General features: G+C 57.0%; 1 protein-coding gene across 2 annotated transcripts; it reads left to right on the forward strand.

The window, feature by feature from the left end:
- Window positions 1–1,550: 1,550 nt before the first annotated feature.
- On the forward strand, window positions 1,551–18,149 carry KCNH6 (potassium voltage-gated channel subfamily H member 6). 2 transcript variants are annotated; one of them, XM_040989469.1, is made up of 13 exons: window positions 1,551–1,626; window positions 2,347–2,577; window positions 7,381–7,542; window positions 7,654–7,859; window positions 10,093–10,518; window positions 11,457–11,856; window positions 12,956–13,155; window positions 13,277–13,529; window positions 15,802–15,995; window positions 16,683–16,767; window positions 16,982–17,144; window positions 17,354–17,525; window positions 17,862–18,149. In XM_040989469.1, exons 1-13 carry the CDS (start codon window positions 1,551–1,553, stop codon window positions 18,147–18,149), a joined length of 2,856 nt encoding a protein of 951 aa, XP_040845403.1. The 2 variants fall into 2 exon arrangements, with proteins under 2 accessions (XP_040845403.1, XP_040845402.1); XM_040989468.1 differs by having other exon boundaries at window positions 17,354–17,502; window positions 17,815–18,149.
- The last annotated feature ends 2,979 nt before the right edge of the window (window positions 18,150–21,128 follow it).

The raw sequence follows: 21,128 nt of genomic DNA on the forward strand, positions 1-21,128 counted from the left end.
CTCCATTGCTTTTCCAAGTCAGAGCCAGCCCCTGTGGTTGTGTCTTTCCCTGTCTCTGTTACACCTGTTAGCTGTGAGGACTGGACACACAGCCTGAGTGTGCCCCTGTGTAACAGCCATGCTGAGCACATCAAGGGCCTGCAAAACACTGACATGAGTGAGTGGATGAATGCGTACCCCACCACACATGCTTGTCCCAGAGCTCAGCACCCCCAGGCGCTGAGCTTGTGAGAAACAGGGCTACTTTACCTCCACAGCCAGCCTTACCAACAGAAGTGGCCAGGACACCTCTGCCCCTCCTCCATGGAAGCCACACATGAAGCCCTCTCACCACCCAGCCACAGTGGTCATTGGGGTCCCCACCTGGCACTGTGACCCTGTGTGGCCAAGGTACCTGCATAAGCCTCACCAAGCCCCCAATCTCTCCTTCCTCCCCTCCTCTCACCATTGCATACAGTTGATTTTGCCAGGATATCTTTTTCATATCGAACTGCCCAAGAATTTGGTTGTTTATCAATTAAATCAAAATGTTTAAAGTAACATCTGAGAGTCTTAATCCATGATCCTTTCTCGCCACCCTCACCTCCCCTGTGCCACAATTTGCCCCTTGTGTGCTGACGGCACTCTGACCTTTACTCAAGGAGCATGTTCTGTTTGGATGCTGGCCCTTCAAGACCCGGCCCCAGATTGTTCAAGGGACCCCTGCACAGCTCCAAGCTCACCAAGCAGCTAAATGACCAGCAACCCTCAGCAATCCTCTTCAAGAAGCCTCTTTCAACAAACCTCACCCCTACTCCCATCTGCCGTTTGTCATGTGTTCATTTCCAATCAGTCCTCACTTTGATCAGAGGTCACTTGCTAATAGGCGGTTTTCAATCTGCTCTCCTTCCAAGCTATGCCTGTGTGCTAAGAGCCCTTAGCGCTCCGGTCAAGACAGCTTATTGGTTATTTCTCTACCTTCGCTTGCACTTACCCCAGCCTCCCAGGACCAGGTTGGGTCTGCCACCAGGAGCTCAGCTTGGGCACTAGGGCTTAGCTAGAGGGCACTTGTCAAGGGCAGGCAAGAGGCCTCATGGGACCATGCCAGGAATTACGTCCAATGGTTAAAAGCTCGCCAAAGTCCCTAACCACCCCTTCTGTTCCATCTCTTGACTGCCTGGCAGAGTCCCCCTGCACAACACCCCTTAGACACCAACCGAAGCTGTTGCTCTAGCCGGGCCCCGGGCCCCACCCCTACCCGCCCGGGCTGGTGTGTGTGTGGGTGGGGTAGTTCCCCCGCCTAACGGACCCCGCCCCGCCGCCGGCGTGCGCCTTTCAGCACCGCGGCGCGGACAGCTCCCCGGCGGGCACGGAGGGAGGAGGAGGCGCAGCGAGCGTGCTGGGGGGCCGCTTGGCCCCGGGCGAGCAGAGGCGGGCGAGCGGGCGTGCAGAACACGGAGCTCTGCAAACCTCCCCTGGGGCGGCGCCCACCGGGAGCTCCGGGCCACGGACCCCAGGACAAGCCAAGGCTCGGAGAGTCGGAAGCGCCAGGGAGGGCCCGCGGGTCAAAGATGCCGGTCCGCAGGGGTCACGTCGCACCCCAAAACACTTACCTGGATACCATCATCCGCAAGTTTGAAGGCCAGAGTGAGTGAGTGTATGTGAGTGTGTGTGTTCGGGAGGGCGGGGGCAGTCTGGAGGCCGAGTTTGGTGGCAGAAGGGGCCGGACATTTTTACTAACTTTGGATGGGGCAAGCGCAAAGGGATGCTGGGTGTGGAGACGGAAAGCCTTGGATTTGGGGTCACAAACACCAGTTGCCTCGCATATCCTGTGGCTGTTCTCTCCTGTGGAAAGTTCAGGGCAGAGTGTAGCCCGACCCAGCTCCTGGAAGAGTGCTTTGGCTGGCACCCTGAGCCCTGACCTCGCCTCTTCTCTGCGCAGGTTTCGTTGATCACCCACTCTCCATCCCTCCACCCAGGTCTTCTCAGGTGCTCTGCCATGACTTCCCACGGGGTCACAGCTCTCTCTGATCCTTGGTCCTGGCTCCCTTCATTATTGCTGGAAGCCCCTGGACTCTCCTCCTCCTTCATTGATAACTGCTGTCCCCAGGTCCTTGCACCTGCTACTCTGGCCACTATCGTGTTCCCCCACCACTCACCTCTGCCACCCCATCCTGACCTCTTCTTGCCATCACTTCCTGAGTAATGACCCTCACCCACATCTCTGGCTTCCTGGTTCTTCCCTTCCTGACCTCTCCCTCTCTGATGCTGGGCCTTGTCCTGCTCCTATACCACACTGCCATGAGCCCCTCCCTGCTGCCCAGTCCTGGCTGCCACCATCTTCCCAACTCCTGCCTCGTACCTCAGGTCGGAAGTTCCTGATTGCCAACGCTCAGATGGAGAACTGCGCCATCATTTACTGCAACGATGGCTTCTGTGAACTCTTTGGCTACTCGCGAGTGGAGGTGATGCAGCGGCCGTGCACCTGCGACTTCCTCACTGGCCCTAACACACCGAGCAGCGCCGTATCCCGCCTGGCCCAGGCACTGCTGGGGGCTGAGGAGTGCAAGGTGGACATCCTGTACTACCGCAAGGATGGTGAGGTGCACCCAAGCTGGGAGTTCTGCCACACAAGCTTGCCCCCTCCCTCTGTTGTGCAGATAGAGGGCCTTGAGGGAGGGCTCTGACTTAGGGACCAAGGCACCTGGACAGTCCTCTCTGCTTTCCAGCCTGTGTTTGCCTCTGTAGAGGAGGGGGAAGCAGTAAGGCATTAGATGCATGCCTTTTGAGGTCATTTGCAGGGCTTGGTGCCAGGCTGTGCCACCCCCTGCACCTGGCCTAGAACAAGGCTTCTTGCTCTAGCATCCCTGCCCTCCTCCTCCCTCCACACCACCCCCCTGTGTCCCCAGGCTCTGGGCCATTCACTCTGTCACTGTCAGCCCCAGCTGTCAGGCAGCTGGGACGGAAATTAACCTTCCCTCATCTCCGTCTGCTCTGGGGATGAGGGGAGGAGTCACTCTCTCAAGGCCTTTTGGCCAAATAAATTATGGGGAGGGGTTGTTAGCTGGGAGAGAGAGGTGGGCCAGGCTTACCCAGCCCCAGGTCTTTGGGGAGAAGAGATCTGGAGTTTCCTGGGACCAGGAGGTTCATACGGATAGAGTTTCGCTTGGTGCTGGCAGCCCTAGCTTAGTGCAAGCAAAACAGAAGTACAGGTCAGGGCCTAGGGACAAAGAATTCCACAGCCTTCTGGGATCTTCTTCCCAGGACCACAGTGGCCATCTGCACTGGACCTGGACGAGAGGGTGGGAGGATGGGTGGGAGCTGGGATCTATCACCTGTGTTGTTTTGTGACACAATTACCTGAGGCTTATTTTCCAGAACATACCTTCCCTGGAGAGAGACCAACGCAGCAAGTATGGGAGGAGGTCTGGCAGGTGTGTTTGGAAAAGTCTACCAGGTAGTTCCGATGCTCTGTCGAGTTTAGGACCCACTAGCTTAGATAAAGCTCTTTGTTTTTGGGGTGGTAGAGAGACTTGCTCAAGATCCCACTGGAGACCTAGAATCTAAGTCTGAAAACCCCCAAGAGAGGAGGAAGCCCTGAGTGGCCTGTGTGCCTGGAGAAGGAAGCCCCCCACCCTACCCCCAGGAGAGGGAAGCCTCCAAATAAAGCAGGTAGGAGCCAGCTGGATGCAGCTGAAGGACCCGTGGCTGTGGACTGGCTGTGAACACAAGAGATGCCCAGAGTCCAGGTCCTAAGGGTCTGGTGAGTGTGTGAGGGACATGAATCATAGGTTTGAATGTAAGCATCTGTGTACACTTGTGTGTGTGTGTGTGTGTATGTGTGTTCGGGCAGAGGCTTCCTAGCAGGTCTGGCTGTCCTCTGCTGTGGCCACCCAAATGAGTAGAAGCAAGTGGAATGCCTCAAGCTGGGGCAGCAGTCGGGGACTGGGAAGAACCTGACTTATGCTGGCAGTATGTGTTGCATTAATGAAGTCAGAATATTTTTAAAAGCTGTGACCTCACCTCCTCACATAATTTCAAGAACGAGGTGACAGTCAGTAGAGTGAGAAGGGTCCCGGGGAGAACAGAATGGGACAGAAGGAAGTGGAACAGGAGGGTGGCAGACAGCAGTCCCTTTCCTAGGCTCTACCTGCGCTCCATAACCGTGAAAATTGATCCAAAGAGGGCTCCTGGGGTCCTCTCTGAGAAGTGGCAGAGGTCAAGCTTGGGCCTTGACTCCCTGAAATTGGGCATCAGGTAGTCAGAACCTTGTTGGAGTCCTCTGGCTGTCAGAAGGAGATCCCTGGAGTCTGAGTTTGGAAGTCTGAGTTTGGAAGTCGTCTCCCCCATTAAAATAGAAAAGTAGGCCCCCACTTGGTGTCCTGGGAGTCTTGGTCCTCTCCCACCTCACGCTCAGCCCTGTCTGTCCTCCTGCCTGAGCATTTGCTTACCCAAACTTTCCTGAAATAGACGCAAAGCACAGACAAGGAGGCCCCCTAGCCCATGCCACCTGAAGAGAGGAGGTGGGACTGAGACTGTCACCTTGCACTCAGCCCTGACCCCATGCTCCTTTTCGTGTCATATCACGTGTAACCTACAATTGTGCTGAAGGACATCCTTAGGGGTCATCTCTTCCCTCCCTCCCCACATCCCCTGACCTCAGGGAGGTGGAAGGGATCCTGAAGGCTCTCTAGTTAGTGTATGTATAATCCTTTTATGCTAAAGAATAATCTGCTGAAAATTCTCCCAAAGTGGAGGGTCTGTGTTCACATATCTCTACCTTGTGCACCTGCACAAAGTTGGCTTCCAAGCGGTCAGAAAAAACACCCTAGGAGACAGAACTCAGGGACACCCAAGAAGCCGGCTCTCTTTCTAGCTGACTGCTAGGAAAGAAACTGATGGATAAGGGAGACGGCGATTGTCACAGGGAGCAGATGAGTGAGAGTCTGGAAGGGGACGGAGACCCCTCGGACCCATCCCCTTCCCCGATTCCCACTGGGCACCTGCCGGAAGACCTGGCTCTGCCTGCCTTTGCTGAATCCTCTTCTGTGGAAGCCTACACCAGAGAGTCCCTGAATCTCTAGGTCAAGGTAGAGGAGGCCTGGGGATGGTGCAGCCCTCAATTCTGGATGACAAATTCAAGGCCAGGCTGAGTCTGGGGCTGTTGTCTGCCCCCGCCCCGTTCTCCCCCCCCCCCACCGTCCTCCAGGGTTTTCTGCACACTCACCTATAAATATTAGCGAATCTTGTTAGAGGAGTGGCTTGGAGCAGCCACACTCCTGGTGGCAGCCTTTTGTAGCACCACCTCTCCTCCCCTGAGGGCTCCCCACGATGCTGAATGGACTATATATACGAAGATGGGGTTGGGGGAGAGAGAAAGGAGGCTACAAATAGGAGACAATGAGGGTCGGAGTGGAGAGAGGGGTCAGTGATGACACACAGAAGCAGGGAACACAAATAAGAAGGAGAAGAGCAGAGAGAAATGGGGTGTCCCAGGGTGTCAGTGAGAGGTGGGTGCTGGGAGAAACCCCTGAAAGGCAGAACCAGGCAGAGGCTGTCTCCTCCAGGGACAGTAACAGGATCGCTGCCACTCCTGGGCACAACCACCTGCTTCCGGCCACCTCGTTACTTGAAGGCTCTGGGCCATGCAAGCAAGCCTGCGGATGGAGGAGAAAGAATGTTCTGGAGTCTTGCTGCTCATGGTCTCCTGCCTGCCTACCTCATAGGCATCAAGCATGAGGACAGCGCACAGAGAGCCACACACTGCCCCTCTCTCCCTTCTATGGCTACAGTGCGTTGGACTATGGCTCATTCTCAGCTTCTGTTTTCTAAGCATCAGCTGATGAGTACAACCACTTGAAGGCTGGGCTTTGCAGCTCCCAGAGGCACACAAAGCCAACAGGCCTTGCTCCTCTGCCAAGTTCTGGCTTCTACTTGCCACCTGCCAGGCCAGACCTCTGCAATGCCAGATTAAGGATCTGGTCTCAAGGGGAGGGTCCCAGGCTGCTGGCCAAGGAGGCTTCCTGGCTCAGGCCCAGGTTCCTTGCTTTGGCTTCCTCAGGCTGCTTGCCTGCAAGCCCAGGAATGGAGCCCGCTGGGTAGGAGGCCCCTCCCCTAAGTGGATGTCTCCCCTGGGCCTGGCAGCAGCTGGCAGATGGCTGCCTGGAAGCCTGGGAGTCCAGGAATCTGATCCAGGAGATTCCTGCTCCTAGGGAGGGAAGGGAAGGATTGGGACAGTTCAGCTGCACCCCAGCTCTGATGGCTGCAAGGAGAGGCAGAAATGCAAGCTCTAAATAAGGGTCCTGGGGAAGAGTGAGGGCTCCCCGGAATGCCAACGCTGCTGCCAGCTGGCCTCTGTCCTTCTCATTTACTCATCAACAAACACCTGCCCAGAGTCTGGGACAGAGGACACAGACCCTGCCTTCTATATCAGGGTGTGGTCGCCGAAGGCCACTGCTCCTAAAGTTGCTGGTCTTTGGGGCTGATATCTGGCAGCAGTTTGAGTCGAAGGACAAAGGAGACTCAGGCAGAAGAAACTCAAGAGGCTCAGGTGGTGGCATATATGGCATTTTAGCCCCTGGACTCCCATCTACCAATGAATGGTAGTAATGAGACTGGAGCAGAGGGGCAGGGGAGCAAAGACCGGGGCCCAGCAACTGGATCCGAGGAGGCCTCTTCTGCCCCTGGACCTCTGAATCCCCTTTCTGCCTGGTCTCACCTAGGCCTCAGGACCCTGGCTCCTCCTGAGCTGCCACCTGGCACTCATCGCCGCACCTCCTTCTGTAAACTGCAAAGGCTGAGAGCCCCAAGATTGTAGCTCTGTGTCTCCAACCAGCCTCAGCAAGCCTGTTTCTTAGACCCACCGGTGTTCATCTGCAGAGCCAGGGTCCTTCAGTGCCTGCCCCCCCAGGAACTTCAAGAGGCCCTGTGCACCTGCTATGCTCTGCGCGTTGAGGTCCTGCCTGCTTGGGAGCAGGGCACCTCTTGCGGAATGGAAATGTGTAGCCAAGCCCAGGGCCAGCCAGAGCTCTGCAGGGCAGGAATGGGGAGGGAGGGGCAGACAGTCCCACCTCACTCCCCACTCCCTAATCCGCTTCCATCTGCCCAGCTTTAATTATGACAGAAGTGAACCTTGAGGTTAAGCCCTGAGCTGAGCGTGGAGCATGGACTTGGACCTGATGCTACATTATCTCCTAATGAGCCGCTTAGCTGCTCTCCCTACCTCTGCCTTGTGGGTGGGGTGCCTGCTGAGCCACCTCCCTCACTGGTTCTGGTCACTGTCCAGGCCTCTGCCCAGTTGTTGCCATCCATTTGACCTTCACATAGCACCCTCCCTAGCCTGATCACTGCTGGAAGGAGCCCCTTCTGTGACAACTCTCTTCCCACCTGTGGTCTTTGCAGCATCCAGCTTCCGCTGCCTGGTGGATGTGGTCCCCGTGAAGAATGAGGAAGGAGCTGTCATCATGTTCATTCTCAACTTCGAGGACCTAGCCCAGCTGCTGGCCAAGAGCAGTCACCGCAGCCTGTCACAGCGCCTGCTGTCCCACAGCTTCCTGGGCTCCCGTGAGGCTGGTGAGGGAGCCAGCAGGAGGGGCACGTTGGGGGTGAAGCACCAGGTGGAGCAGCTGGCGCCATGGCCCTGGCTGGTCTGACCTCCCGCCCTGGTGGTTTCAGATGGCTCTCATGGAAGATCAGGTGGTCAGGGCCCTGGTGCAGGCAGGGGCAAGTACAGGACAGTCAGCCAGATCCCGCAGTTCACACTCAACTTTGTGGAGTTCAACCTGGAGAAGCACCGCTCAGCCTCTACCACGGAGATCGAGATCATCGCCCCGCACAAGGTGGTGGAGCGGACACAGAATGTCACCGAGAAGGTCACGCAGGTGCGGGCCTGCAGGGCAGGGGCGGGGGAAGGGAGAACATGGGGGGCTACAAGGCAGGGGTGTAGGGACAGGGCTGCACTTGGCCTCCGAGCTTCAAGCTTCTCACTCTTCCCAGCTCCTCTGGGTCCTTGGGTAGCTGAGGTCTCTCGTATCTGCTCTGAGTCCCAGGCCTGACAGCCCACTGCCAGCCAATACACAGGAGTAGCTTCCTGGGGATCCAGCCTCAGGTACCTTCCCTGTCTTCCTGCAGCCAGCATGAAGCTGACTTCTCTGGGTCTTCTGCACCAGCTGACCCCACTGTCTGTTCCCACGGGGCCTGATCACTCCCTTGATGACCTTGGGCCAGGGACCACGGCCTCCCTTCTGGGCCCCAGGGTTCTCACAGGCAGGAGAGAATTGAACTAGGTGGTCCCCTTCAACCTTAAGTGGGAGAGATAGAGCTCTAAGCCACAGAGAGGAACCCAGGCCAAGGCTGAACTAAAGGAGGTGATGCAGAGCAGGGCTGTAGAGCCCAGCTTCCCTTGGGGTCAACTTACATGAGAGGCAGGGCTGGTAAAAGTTGTCACCAGAAGACCACTCAGCCCCTCCTGGAGTTAAGGAGCTCTGGGGGAAGGAGGAGCCCTGGCCTGACACTAGGAAATTCCCCTCCCTGAGTTGCTCTCACAGGACTGCTGAAGTTGGTGGCCATCCTGGTGGAGGTGGTATGATTGGGAGGGGTCTGAGACAACGGACAGGCCTGGCTAAACTGGCCATGGTCCTTGCTCCTGTGTTGGCTTCACGCCCCAGCCCAGGGACGTCACCTCGGGCTCAGAGGGCTGTGATCCACCCGGAATCCCTCTACTTCAAGTGCTGCTGGGCAGAGCAGGCTTGCTTCAGGGAGATCCTCGCGTTGGCTTCAGGGACAGAGAGGATGGGGAGGGGCAGTGTTGGGGAGTGGGACTGGCTGGGGGCACTGGGGAGCTGAGGAACTGGACACTCTTCCCAGCCAATCTGGAACCTTCCCAGACTCCTATTGTCCCGCTGTCGCGCACTACACAGATGACCGTGGCAGAGCCATAGGCAGGATCCAGAGCAGTCCTGATGCCCAGGGTGAGGCAGCACAGCCCCTTCCGGCCAGAGCCCAAGCGACTCAGCCACCTGCAGTAAAGAGCCTGCATGGAAAGCACTGAGTGCGTGGGAAGCTTGCAGGCCAGTGGAGAGCAAGAAAAAGTGAGCTGCAGGCTAAGGGGAGTCAGAGGAGACTTTCTGTGACTGTGAAGTGTGGGCCTGGCGACCGGACAAGGGGGCACTGCAGGGTGCAGTCCTGCCCAGGAGTTTGCTATCAGACCACGAACCATCTGGTTGAAACCAGCACTTTGATGGATCTTCCCTATGGATAGCTGCTGTGGTGTGCAAGGTCAAAATCTGACATCACAGATGTTCTGAAACCTGAGCCATCCGCCAGACCCCAGCTGGGAGGCAGGGGTCAGTGGGACACCCCTCAGGCTCTGTCCTGCTTGTCAGTGCTGTGTCTGATGTAGGATGTGGCGCCAGGTGAGCAGGACAGCCACATGGGGCAGCTTCTCAGGCAATGATCGTCTCTCGATGTGTTGCCCTTTGTCACCCAGTTGAGCACATGAGGGGACTGAGGCCCATGGGGCTGACAACACTTAGAGCAAATGGTGCAACTGGCATTTGGCCAGGACATCTGGCTTCCAAGCCCATGCCCTTCCTCATGCTCCAGCTGCTTCTCATGTTAGACAGCTGTGCAGAGCCTGGGCGGGTTGGGCTGGGGGAGAGTGAGCAACAGGGACTGTGATGGACAGAACAGATGAGGGATATACAAAGAGCAAGTCTCCAAGGGGACAGATGTGCCAAAAGTAAAAGTGGAGAGGTAGGCTACACAGTGGAGGGGACAGCTTGGGCCAGTGTCACCCATGGGTGTGTTCCTAAGAAGAGTCCAGAAGGAGGGGGGGCTGGGTGAGCCAGTCTTTCCTGGAGGGATTCAGTGATTGGGGTCCCTGGTGGGAACAGTCACCCCAAAAAAGTCTGCTCACTGCTGACCAGTGAAGGCTATCCCTTGGCCCAACTCTCAGAGCTTGACATGGAAAGAGTCAGTTTGGAGCTGGGACAGCTAATCCAGCCTCTACCCAGACCCTGGGTGACATTTCCTTCCCCTGGCTCACCTGGCAGCCCTGGCTCATCAGGCAGCAGTCACCTCCACTAACACCCCAATCCCACACCCGACACCCAGGTCCTATCGCTGGGCGCAGATGTGTTGCCCGAGTACAAGCTGCAGGCACCACGCATCCACCGCGGGACTATCCTGCACTACAGCCCCTTCAAGGCCGTGTGGGACTGGCTCATCCTGCTGCTGGTCATCTACACGGCTGTCTTCACACCCTACTCAGCTGCCTTCCTGCTCAGCGATCAGGATGAGTCCCAGCGCGGCGCATGCGGCTACACCTGCAGCCCGCTCACCGTGGTAGACCTCATTGTGGACATCATGTTTGTGGTGGACATCGTGATTAACTTCCGCACTACTTATGTCAACACCAACGATGAGGTGGTCAGCCACCCCCGCCGCATCGCCGTGCACTACTTCAAGGGCTGGTTCCTCATCGACATGGTGGCTGCCATCCCCTTTGACCTGCTCATCTTCCGCACTGGTTCTGATGAGGTGAGCATACATACCCTTTCCAGGCCAACAGCCAGGGCTGTCCCTTGTGTCCTAGCATCAAAGGCCTCCCTGCCTGAGTGGGTGAGTGGGAGAGGCAGGCAAGTGCAGGGGACCCTGGGATAGCTGTCAGCTTCCAGCCCTGGAAAAGCATTGGCTGAGACCGTGCCCATTGGTACCACTGTTCTACCCATTCTCTCTGAGAAGGGCCCCCCTTCTGCCCCACGAATCTGCCCCTTCTGGGACAGGCCTTCTCCTCCCCTATCCCTTCAGGCAGCCTCCTATGCCATGCTCACCCTGGAACTGGAAAAAGAATCCATAGGCTTGCTGCCCCCAGTACAGCTGCACCCCCTCTGGCCCCTCCTCTCTGCCCATGCCACTTCCCATGGGTTACGTGCGAGTACTTCACGCTCTTTCTGTGGTCACCTGGGGCCTCCTGCACTGTCTCCTTGCCTTCAGCTCTCCTCCATTCCAATCAACTCTGCCTCCTGAGTCCCAGCTGCTTCACCACCACCGTGCCAGGCGGGGGGAATCTGGCAGGACCCCTCCTGAGCTGCTCTATGCCACCCCAGCAAATCCAACCCCAAATCCTCTTTCCAAGCCCCATTGCCCCTCCTGGACACTGAGTGGCTTTTTGGTCCACCTAGCTCACGTGTCACCTCCTCTAGGAAGCCTCCCTAGCCCTGCCCTGCCCCTACAGACTTGTCTCCTTCTGTGCTTCCACTGGTCTTCAATCCTTGCCCCCCAGAACCTTGCCTGGAGTCTCAGAAAGCTTCTTAAGATCTCATAGTACTTCCTTCACGGCCCTGGCACAGAGCAGGTTCTCCATAGGTATTTGTGAAATGACTGTGTGACTGCATACACGTGTAAATTACAGCAGGCCTCAGAGTACCCTTTGGAGGGCTGACCCAGAGCCCCACGGGCTTCTCCCTGCCCCACAGACCACCACCTTGATTGGACTCCTGAAGACAGCACGGCTGCTGCGGCTGGTGCGCGTGGCACGGAAGCTGGACCGCTACTCCGAGTATGGGGCAGCCGTGCTGTTCCTGCTCATGTGCACTTTCGCGCTCATCGCACACTGGCTGGCCTGCATCTGGTACGCCATCGGCAATGTGGAGCGGCCCTACCTGGAGCCCAAGATCGGCTGGCTGGACAGCCTAGGCGCACAGCTTGGCAAGCACTACAATGGCAGCGACCCAGCCTCGGGCCCCTCGGTGCAGGACAAGTACGTCACAGCCCTCTACTTCACCTTCAGCAGCCTCACCAGCGTGGGCTTCGGCAACGTCTCGCCCAACACCAACTCCGAGAAGGTCTTCTCCATCTGCGTCATGCTCATTGGCTGTGAGTCCCAGCTGGTGCCGCGCGGCTGACCCCAGGATTCTAGTTTTAGTTGTAGCAGGACCTGCGGTGTAGCAGACAGGCAGCCACAGGGTATGTGGCAGGTTGAATCTAGGCGAGCCACACGATGACATTTTGCGCATGTGCGTACCAGTTATATGCAGCATTTAACATCCACTCAGCCCTTTCTGTGTGTTCAGGCGCCAGGACTGACTCTAAATGTAAGGCCTTCTGCAAAGTTACAACCTGGAGCCCTTCATTTAAAACACACACACACACACACACACACACACACACACACACACACACACACCTTAACAGTTTTGAGGCAATGACAGCCCCACAATATGGCAGGGACAGGGCTGTTAGCAGGTGGTTCTGTGTAGCTGCAGAGGTCACACCCTCACCAAGTCTACTCTGCTGGACACTGCTTTATGAACTTTGGGAAAGGCTCTCATTTCATTCCCTTGTAAGTCCAGTTTACAGGGCTGGAACCCAAGGGCCTAACTTGCTGCCCAAGAGCACACAGCTAAGTTGCTGAGTCTCAGGTCCCGCCCAGGTGGCCACTCCAAGGCCAAAGACCCTGCTGCTCTCAGAGCTGGTGATGAGTGGCCTGCCTCAGGCAGACACCTGCTTTAGCAAAGCAGGAGGCAGTGTGGGACTTGACATGTGGATTCTAGCTATTATGTTCCAGAGTATTTAGAGATGTGACAAGCTGCAAAAAAACAAAAACAAGGAAAAAGTGGGTGAAAACAAGAGACCAAGAACTTCCCCTCTATTATGTTTTTAACTGCTCGAAGGAGAAAACAAATTGGAACTTTAAAAAAAAAAAATCCATTGTTCTAGATCTTTCTTGGAAAGAGTTTAGCCTTTGGAGCCTTGGGAAGGAGCCAAGAGGCCCAGAGCAGAGTGGGAAGGCAGGAAGCCACTCCTGTCCCCGTGGGTCCTGCTGTTGTCCTGGGCACTTAGAACTGGACTCCTGGCCAGGGAGGGGGCTGCCAGGAAGATAGAGGCCTGGGGTTGGACTTGTAGCTTCGGTGGGCTGCGGGGAGGGTGGTAAGGGAGATGCCAAGGCAGTCACGGAGACTGGCTCCTCCCGCAGCCCTCATGTATGCCAGCATCTTCGGCAACGTGTCGGCCATCATCCAACGCCTATACTCAGGTACAGCACGCTACCACACGCAGATGCTACGCGTCAAGGAATTCATCCGCTTCCACCAGATTCCTAACCCGCTGCGGCAGCGCCTCGAAGAGTACTTCCAGCATGCCTGGTCCTACACCAACGGCATCGACATGAACGCGGTGAGCTCCCTTCGCCACCCGAGGAGGCCTGCATCCCGAGGGGCGAGGGGCATCTCTCAGGCCCTCACTCCTCTCAGCTAGACCCTGTTTGCTCTCCGTTCCCCACCCCGCCCACCCGCAGGTGCTGAAGGGCTTCCCCGAGTGTCTGCAGGCCGACATCTGCCTGCACTTGCATCGCGGTCTGCTGCAGCACTGCCCTGCCTTCCGCGGGGCCAGCAAGGGCTGCCTGCGAGCGCTGGCGGTCAAGTTCAAGACCGCTCACGCGCCTCCCGGGGACACACTGGTGCACCTAGGGGACGTGCTCTCGGCTCTCTACTTCATCTCCCGCGGCTCCATCGAGATCCTGCGCGACGACGTGGTTGTGGCCATTCTAGGTGGGCCCCGGGGATTGGGACCCGGGAGGGGAGTGCTCCAGGCCCGTGCTGGACTCACAAAGCCCCGGCAGCGGCCTTGCTCTCTGCGTCCCTCCAGGTAGCGCAGGGGGACAAGTCAGAGGTCTGTCTGGTGGAGCGTAGGAAGAAGCCCCAGCCGGGCACCCTGAGTCTCGTTCCCGGCAGCCGTGGAGACAGCTCGGCACTTTGGGCAAAGGCTATGTATGAGCAGCTATGACGCTGACTCTACCCCCAGTCTCCCCCTGCATCTCAGCCCTGTCCTCCATGGCTCTCCATAACCTGGCTCTCCTCCCAGCAACTCAACCCACCACACCACAAACCTGGCCCCTGGAATATTCTGTTTCCTTCTGAGGATGGCTGCCCTGGTATTCCATAGACAGAACATGCCACCATCCCTCAGAAGCAGGTCCTTCAGCCTCACCACGGTGAGCCATCCACCCAGTGCCAGGCTGAAGTCAGCCAGGGGAGTGACCCACACCCATGCAGTTGGCCACCGAGCTCTCTCTGTACTCCTCACTGAGGCTGCTCTGTCTGGCACTTCCTAGTCCTCACTGTGCCAGCCCTCTGGAGGTGCCAGGAGCCCCCTCCCTGTGGCCCTGCCTCTGGTCCCACCCTGGGCTCCATCTTCCACCTACGGCCAGTGACCTCTCATTCACCCCTGTACACGCATTCCTCTTGGTCTCAGAATTCCGTGGCTGGCCCTACCTTGGGGAACACACAGGTCTCCCCAATCCTGGGTACCATATCTGTGACCTGCTGCCTGGGGGACTTCCAGCTTCAGCCATACAAACTCTTTCTAGTTGTTTAGCTCTCTTGTGTCTACCACCTGCTGGCACCTCAGCACATGCCCAGTGCCCTAATGTGGCTGAGTCCAGGCTGGACTCAGGCAGGCCAGGCTCCTCCAGGGCACCTGTTCTCTCCCCCAGCCTGCCTTAGCCAGGCCACAAGGGTGGAATAATCATTACTATTAATAATTAAGGAGCAAGTCCCATTTAAGTTTCAGTGAAAGACATGAAATCCTCTCATATATTTTAGAAATAGACATTAGATCACAATCCTTCATCTACTGGAAAACCATCACACAGGCGTGGTGCCCAGACGTCAGCTTCAGGTTTTTGTGCGGGATCCTGGAGAGCAAGCCCCGCCCCTCTCTAAGCTTCCAGGTCCTCCTGCAAATGATCTTTGATCCTTTTCTCCCCAGGGTGGGGGACAATATCCCTGCCACTGACCACCCCTCGGTCTTCACTGAACCCTCACTGCCTCTGGTGTGGCATCATCAGGTTAAGGGCGTTGGGGCTTCCTGTGCATGGTGAGGCGTCCCAGCGGTCCTGGCCAGGGCTCTCGCTCAGCCCTGACTGCAGCTGGGACCACACGCTGCTTGTTCTGCCTGCCTGCCGTCTGGGGTCCCCGTCCTCATGACACAGCCTCCATTTCACTCCCTCTCCATGTCTCCTCCTTGTTGCCCCCATCCTCCCTGGCATAACGAGCCCTAGCTCCGGCATGGCACCCAAGCTCTTGATTCTCTCATATTTCAAGGCTCTCTAGATCATTCTTGAAGCTTCTGTGCTGGCTATGTGGGGATTTGGGGACTTCTGGGCAGGGGTAGCTTCTCATTCATGTTCATGCCCTGTAGCCGGTATACCATCTGGTACCAGGCAGGCCTAGGAGCCTGCCCACCCTGAGTGCACTAAGACCTCCGCTCCCTCAGTGCCATGGTCTGCTGCCCCTTGCTTTTCCAGGTGCTTTCCCAAGCATCATCTGTGAATGAGGCAGACAAGACCTCATTCATTTTAGCAATGGAGACCCTGGAGTCCAGAGAAGGGGAGTGACTTACCCAGGCTATCCCTGCCAGCACCACGCTGGTGACCTAGCCCGACAGCAAGGAGTGGGAAGACAAAGAAACAGCAACCTCAGGCCCAGGGTCCCCTGTGTCTCCACAGCATTAACAGGGGGAGGAGAGCAGGAGGAGGTTAGGCACCCCCAGTGTCCCCTGTCCCCTGTGTGGGAGCAGGATCTGTGCCAAAGAGCACAGACAAAAGGGGGGAGGACTGGCTCCGAGTGGGTCCCTGTGGCGCTCAGAAGACAGGAAAGGACACTCCACCCCGCACCTAGCCCCGGCCCCTTGATTCTGTGCCTCGAGTCCCAGACAGGCAGAATCCTTCGAGCGGGAAGAGGAGGAGTGCTCAAGGATGCTCCTCATAGAAGGGAGCCTAGAGCCAGCCCCTGGAGGGACCACGGCCTCTCTGACTGGCAGGGAAGAATGACATCTTTGGGGAGCCCGTCAGCCTCCACGCCCGGCCAGGCAAGTCCAGCGCAGACGTGCGGGCCCTGACCTACTGCGACCTGCACAAGATCCAGCGGGCAGACCTGCTGGAGGTGTTGGACATGTACCCTGCCTTCGCCGACAGCTTCTGGAGTAAGCTGGAAGTCACCTTCAACCTGCGGGATGTGAGTCTGGGCTGGGTAGGTGGCACTGGGATGGGTTTTCCTGCAGTGGACGTGCCCCCCTCTCCCAGGGGGGATCCCCCTGCCACCTGATCTACTCAGGACATATGCAATAAGCTGCTTACTCTGGGCTTGTGTGCCTATGTGCCCAATCGCTGGACCCTGGGCAGGAGGGATGTAGTCTGTGGCCTGGTACAGCTGCAACAGCAGGTATCCCCTTGCCTGCCCAGAATCATGGTGCCAGGACACGGGCTGCCTAGGGCACCGCTGAGGACACCTTCTGAGTGGATCGCGGCGGGGTGGCGGGGTGGGAGGGGAGTTCCAAATCCAGTCTTCTTGGGGAAACTCCCTGTTGGTCCTCACAGGGAGGAGGCACTGAGCGCTTAGGAAAGGGGGACTGTCTTCCATCCTTATACCTTGCTGCTCAAGACAATCCCTCCCAAAACCCCTGTAGGGGTCCTCACAGGGCTGCTGGCACATGAGCCCTAAGCCTTCGTGCACTTGCCTACCCTTGTCACCTGAAAGCCCATGGGCAGCTGCCTGGAGCACTGTGGTTGTGCTCAGCCTCCTGTCCCTGTTTGCACACCTGGTTGTAACCGAGGACCCTGGAGAATGAGGGGGATGGAGAGGGACAAAAGGGCCCCTCCCCAGCCATGGTCCTTGTTACTTGATGCTCTTGTTCCCTACAAGGCAGATGGGGGTCTCCAGTCATCCCCCCAACAGGCCGCAGGCAACGGAGACCACCCAGGCCTTTTCCTCAGTGACAACCAGGCAGGTGAGCACAGTGTTTGTCCTGGCACGGGGGCCTTACCCAGTCAACTGCACCTTCTCCAGTCTTGTCCATCCTGCCTCGCCAGCTCCTCAAGGTAGCAGTGGCAGGTTGGGTAGCCCCCCTGCCCCCGCCTCCTGCAACACTGGCTGTGCTGGAAAGCATCAGGTCTATGAAACCTGCTTAGCCTGAGCCCAGCCTTCCTGTGGCCCTCCTACAGATGCAGCCCCTTCCATAAGTATCTCAGATGCATCTGGCTTCTGGCCCGAGTTGCTGCAGCCAATGCCCTTAAAGCACAGCTCCCCGACCCCACAGGAAGACACAGACTGCTGGCCCAGGGAGCTAGGCTCCAGGCTGGATGAGCTCCAGGCCCAGGTGAACAGGTGAGTGCCGACCCGCCACTGGAATCAGCTGCAGAGGGCAGACCTGGGTGCATGCGCCCCCTCCTGGCGGCTCAGGGACACTGCTGGTGCAATGACTGGGAATGCCAGCCTGGAAGTATTGTGATTAGGGACTGTGGATCCTAGTGGGGAGATAACTTTCAGTGACAAAACTGGAAGCCTAACCCTGACTGTGGGATTCTGTCTGGCAGGCTGGAGTCCCGCCTGTCCTCAGACCTCAACCACATCCTGCAGCTCCTTCAGCAGCCCATGGCCCAGGGCCATGCCAGCTGCATCCTGGGAGTTCCCACCTCCAGTGACCTGGCTTTGTTTCCTGTGGCCTCAGGGACTCAGAGTCCAGGACCCCGGTTGCCTGCTGCACAGGTGAGAATGAGGGGATCTCCCTGCAGGGATGAGCTCCCTACCCCAAACTTGGTGCCAAGGTGGCATCAGGCCCTAGAACCACAGTGGCACTGGGAACAGCTAGGGTTTCTGCCATTCTCTATAATGTGAGCCATGCCAAGGGCAGCTCGAACAGGGTGGAGCCCAGACTGGCAACCTCACAGCTGGGCCAAGGGCAACAGGACCATGGGATGTTGCAAGTGCAGCAGCTCTGGACAGTTTCCCCTCCACAGTCAGAGCAGATTAACTCACCCCCTTGGCCCCATGCACCAAACCCTCCTCGCCACTTCGCATCTCCCTCTCTCCTGCTCCTTCCAGATCCCAGGCTTTGGTGACTTGGACAAATGCAGGCCGAAGCACAGGAATTCCTCCTCCCAAATGCCTGACCTGGTGGTGGCAGCAGCGGATCAAACTCTGACGCCATCCTCCGACCAGGAGCGGCCTGAGGGGCTCCTGTCACCCCTGACCTCCCCTTTGCAGCCCCTGGAGGTACAGGGGCTCCTCTCTGGTCCACGCTTCCCCTCTCTCCCTGAACACCTTGACTCTCTTCCCAAGCAGCTGGAGTTCCAGAGATATGGTTCTGATCCTGGGTTTGCCAGGAGTTAGGGCACCAAGTGCCCAGCTGCTGGGAGGGCTGTGAAGATGGGGGAGGCCAACAGCTCCTCAGGTGGGCCTCTGAAGACTGTTCTAGACTAGATACAAACTGTTGACCCTAGGATAGCATGGGTGAAGAGTCTCGGGACTTTCTCCTAGCTTCCCCCAGGGGCTCAGTACAGGCAGCAAGCCTGGCAGAGAGTGGGGCAGCCTTGGGCATGGAGGAGGTGTAGCTGAGGGGCTGGCAAAGAAAGATGTTTCTGATGGCCTGTGTCACAGCCTTGCTGAGGACTGTGCGTGGTCACCTCCCAGCTCAGAACCATCAGCCCCCGCTTGACCCTGCACTAGGCCTAGGGTTGGTTAGCCCTCCTACTCCAAACCCCGGATCTGGCTGGAGACAGGTGTCCTCTGTGGTATGGACATGTTGCAATGGAGCTCCAGCCCTTGGTCCTTCTGCCTGTGGTCATTTGTGATGCCATCTAGGTGCCTGCAGGGCAGTGGAGAGTCACTCAGCTAATAAAACCTACACATTCCACGTTGGGACAAGTGTGTCGCTCATCGGAAGAGCAGCACATCCTTGACTGTGTCGTGGCCTTTACGAGTAACTTCTCACAGGGGAGTGGGGGGATCACACTTCCACTGTCTCTCATACTGGGGACCTGAAGGTTGCTCCTGGACTCAGAAGCTTTCAGAGCCTGGGGCTGTTAGCTGGGCAGGGGGCACAGGTGGCTTCAGCAATTATGACACCAGCCAGGTTTTCATAGCACTTGTCCTGCACAGACAGCTCTGCAGGCCACAGATCACCTGATCCTCCAAGCGAGCCTGAGGAGGCAGCATTGCTTTCATCTTCAACGTGTGGGATGAGCAGCCAAGCGGCCTACGTAACTCCCCACGTGTGGGTTAGACCTCTGAGGGTGCTAGCATCGTTCAGTTTCCTGATCTGGCTGCTGGCTACAGAAAACACATGTGCTTCTTTAAAAAATTTTTTTTAAAATTTTTATTGCAAAGTCAGATATACAGAGAGAAGGAGAGACAGAGAAGAAGATCTTTCGTTCGATGATTCACTCCCCAAATGACTGCAATGGCCAGTGCTGCACTGATCCAAAGCCAGGAGCCAGGAGCCTCTTCCAGTTCTCCCATGTGGGTGCAGGGTCCCAAGGCTTTGGGCTGTCCTCGACTGCTTTCCCAGGCCACAAGCAAGATGCTGGATGGAAGCAGGGCTGCTGGGATTACAACCAATGTCCATATGGGATCCTGGCGCATTCAAGGCGAGGACTTTAGCTGCCAGGTTACTGTGCCGGGCCCAACATATGCACTTCTGAGTACAAAGTATGCTTCAGTTTAAACAGTCAGGTGTTCAGCATCGCGGTTAAGGCACCCCCATCTCACTCCCAGTCCCTGTCTCTAGCTTCCTACTGGCACAGACTCTGAGAGGCAGATACGACAGCTCAAATATTTGGATTCCTGCCATGTGAAACTCAGGTGACGCGTGATTAACACAACAGGGAAAGAGGGACAGGATTTCAAGCCAGCCAGGCTGAAGAGCCCCTGCAGTTAACCACCCTACTGAAAGGGAGCTGATGTCCCAGAATACTCATCACTGGTTTTTGGCCTCAGTACTTTGCATTCTAGAACTCTCTGAAAGAATTCTGAAACTTCGGCTGGCTGCTGGGGGGTTTCATGCCAGGGCGTCTTCATGCTCAGATCCCTGACTCCAGCCACCACATGCACATAGTGAGCTGTCCCCAGGCCTGTCTGGTGTCCTGGAGGACCAGGTTGGATGTGGGACAGACTAGGCTAGGTCTCAACCCCTACTGAGCCATGTGTGAGCCATACGTGGCTATGGACGAGCCGTGGCTAGGCTGAAATAGCCAGCAGCAAGAACCAGTTTGGGTTGAAGGCCAGTCAGGAAAAGCCACTGTTCCTGCTAGGACAGGAGGTGAACTGAGTAGGCTGGCTCATGGAACCCCTAGTATGCACAAAATCTGGCACTGGGAGAGGTTCTGATGGAGGAGCCTGGGCAACTCCTCTGGCAGGACACAGACCCAGCAGGTAAGCACAAGAAACATGATAGGAAACAGCCCAGAACAGGCCATGGTAAGTTTCCTGCTGGCATACATTTGGCATGGGTTGGGGGCAGACCAGGCTGAATCAGTTCATGTCATCCACTGGCAAATCCAAGCACCAGAACAGAGTGTGGGTCAAGCCAGGTTCTGTCGCGACAACAACCAGTGCACAATATGGAATGCCAAGGTGAGGTTGGTGTCTGTACCGGAAGGGACCGCAGTGCCCAACCAGCAAGCATGAGAACAAGGAAGGGAGGGGGTGGAGCTGGCAGAGGGGATATGGGGGGGGGGGTTCCCTTGCTGGACAGCTACTCCCACTGGATAGCAAGAGCTGGGATGGGGGCAGACCAGACTAAGCAGGGCTACGACACCTGTGGGCCTCATATGGACTAGATCAGGGAAAAGTCAGGCTGAGCTGATTATTCCCACTGGTGCAAACAAAATTAGAGTAGGTGAGGGTTGTTGGGGCTTAGCCACAGCATCAACTGGCAGAAACTGACACTGGGGGCTAGTTCTGTCAAGTCAAACCACAGAACTACCTGGAGAGTGCATAATCCGGGAGTGGGAGAGGCCTGGGAGGGAAATAGTGGGCTCCTCCCTCTTGGGTTACCACTCCCATGGGAGGGCATAAAACTAGGACAGGGGCTGGGGTGGCTAGACAGAGAGGCACTCAACAACATCCATGAGGGCTGGATAGTGGAGCTGGTTAGATGGAACTAGGTTTCAATGCCCACTGACATGTATGAGAGCCGAATGGGATGTGGGACAGACTAAACTAGTCTGCTACACATACGGGCAAACCAGGGTAAGGGCAGGCCTGGTGGGGGTTATTGTGGGTCGCTCCGACTAGGCTGCAGCTTTCACTGGTTTATGTGAGGGCCAAGTATGTGCTGGGCAGAACCAGGCTGGACTGCAACACCCATTG

The sequence above is a fragment of the Ochotona curzoniae genome, unplaced genomic scaffold (assembly GCF_017591425.1).
Source record: "Ochotona curzoniae isolate NIBS_2020 unplaced genomic scaffold, NIBS_Ocur_1.0 contig_523, whole genome shotgun sequence".
Classification (NCBI taxonomy): Eukaryota; Metazoa; Chordata; class Mammalia; order Lagomorpha; family Ochotonidae; genus Ochotona; species Ochotona curzoniae.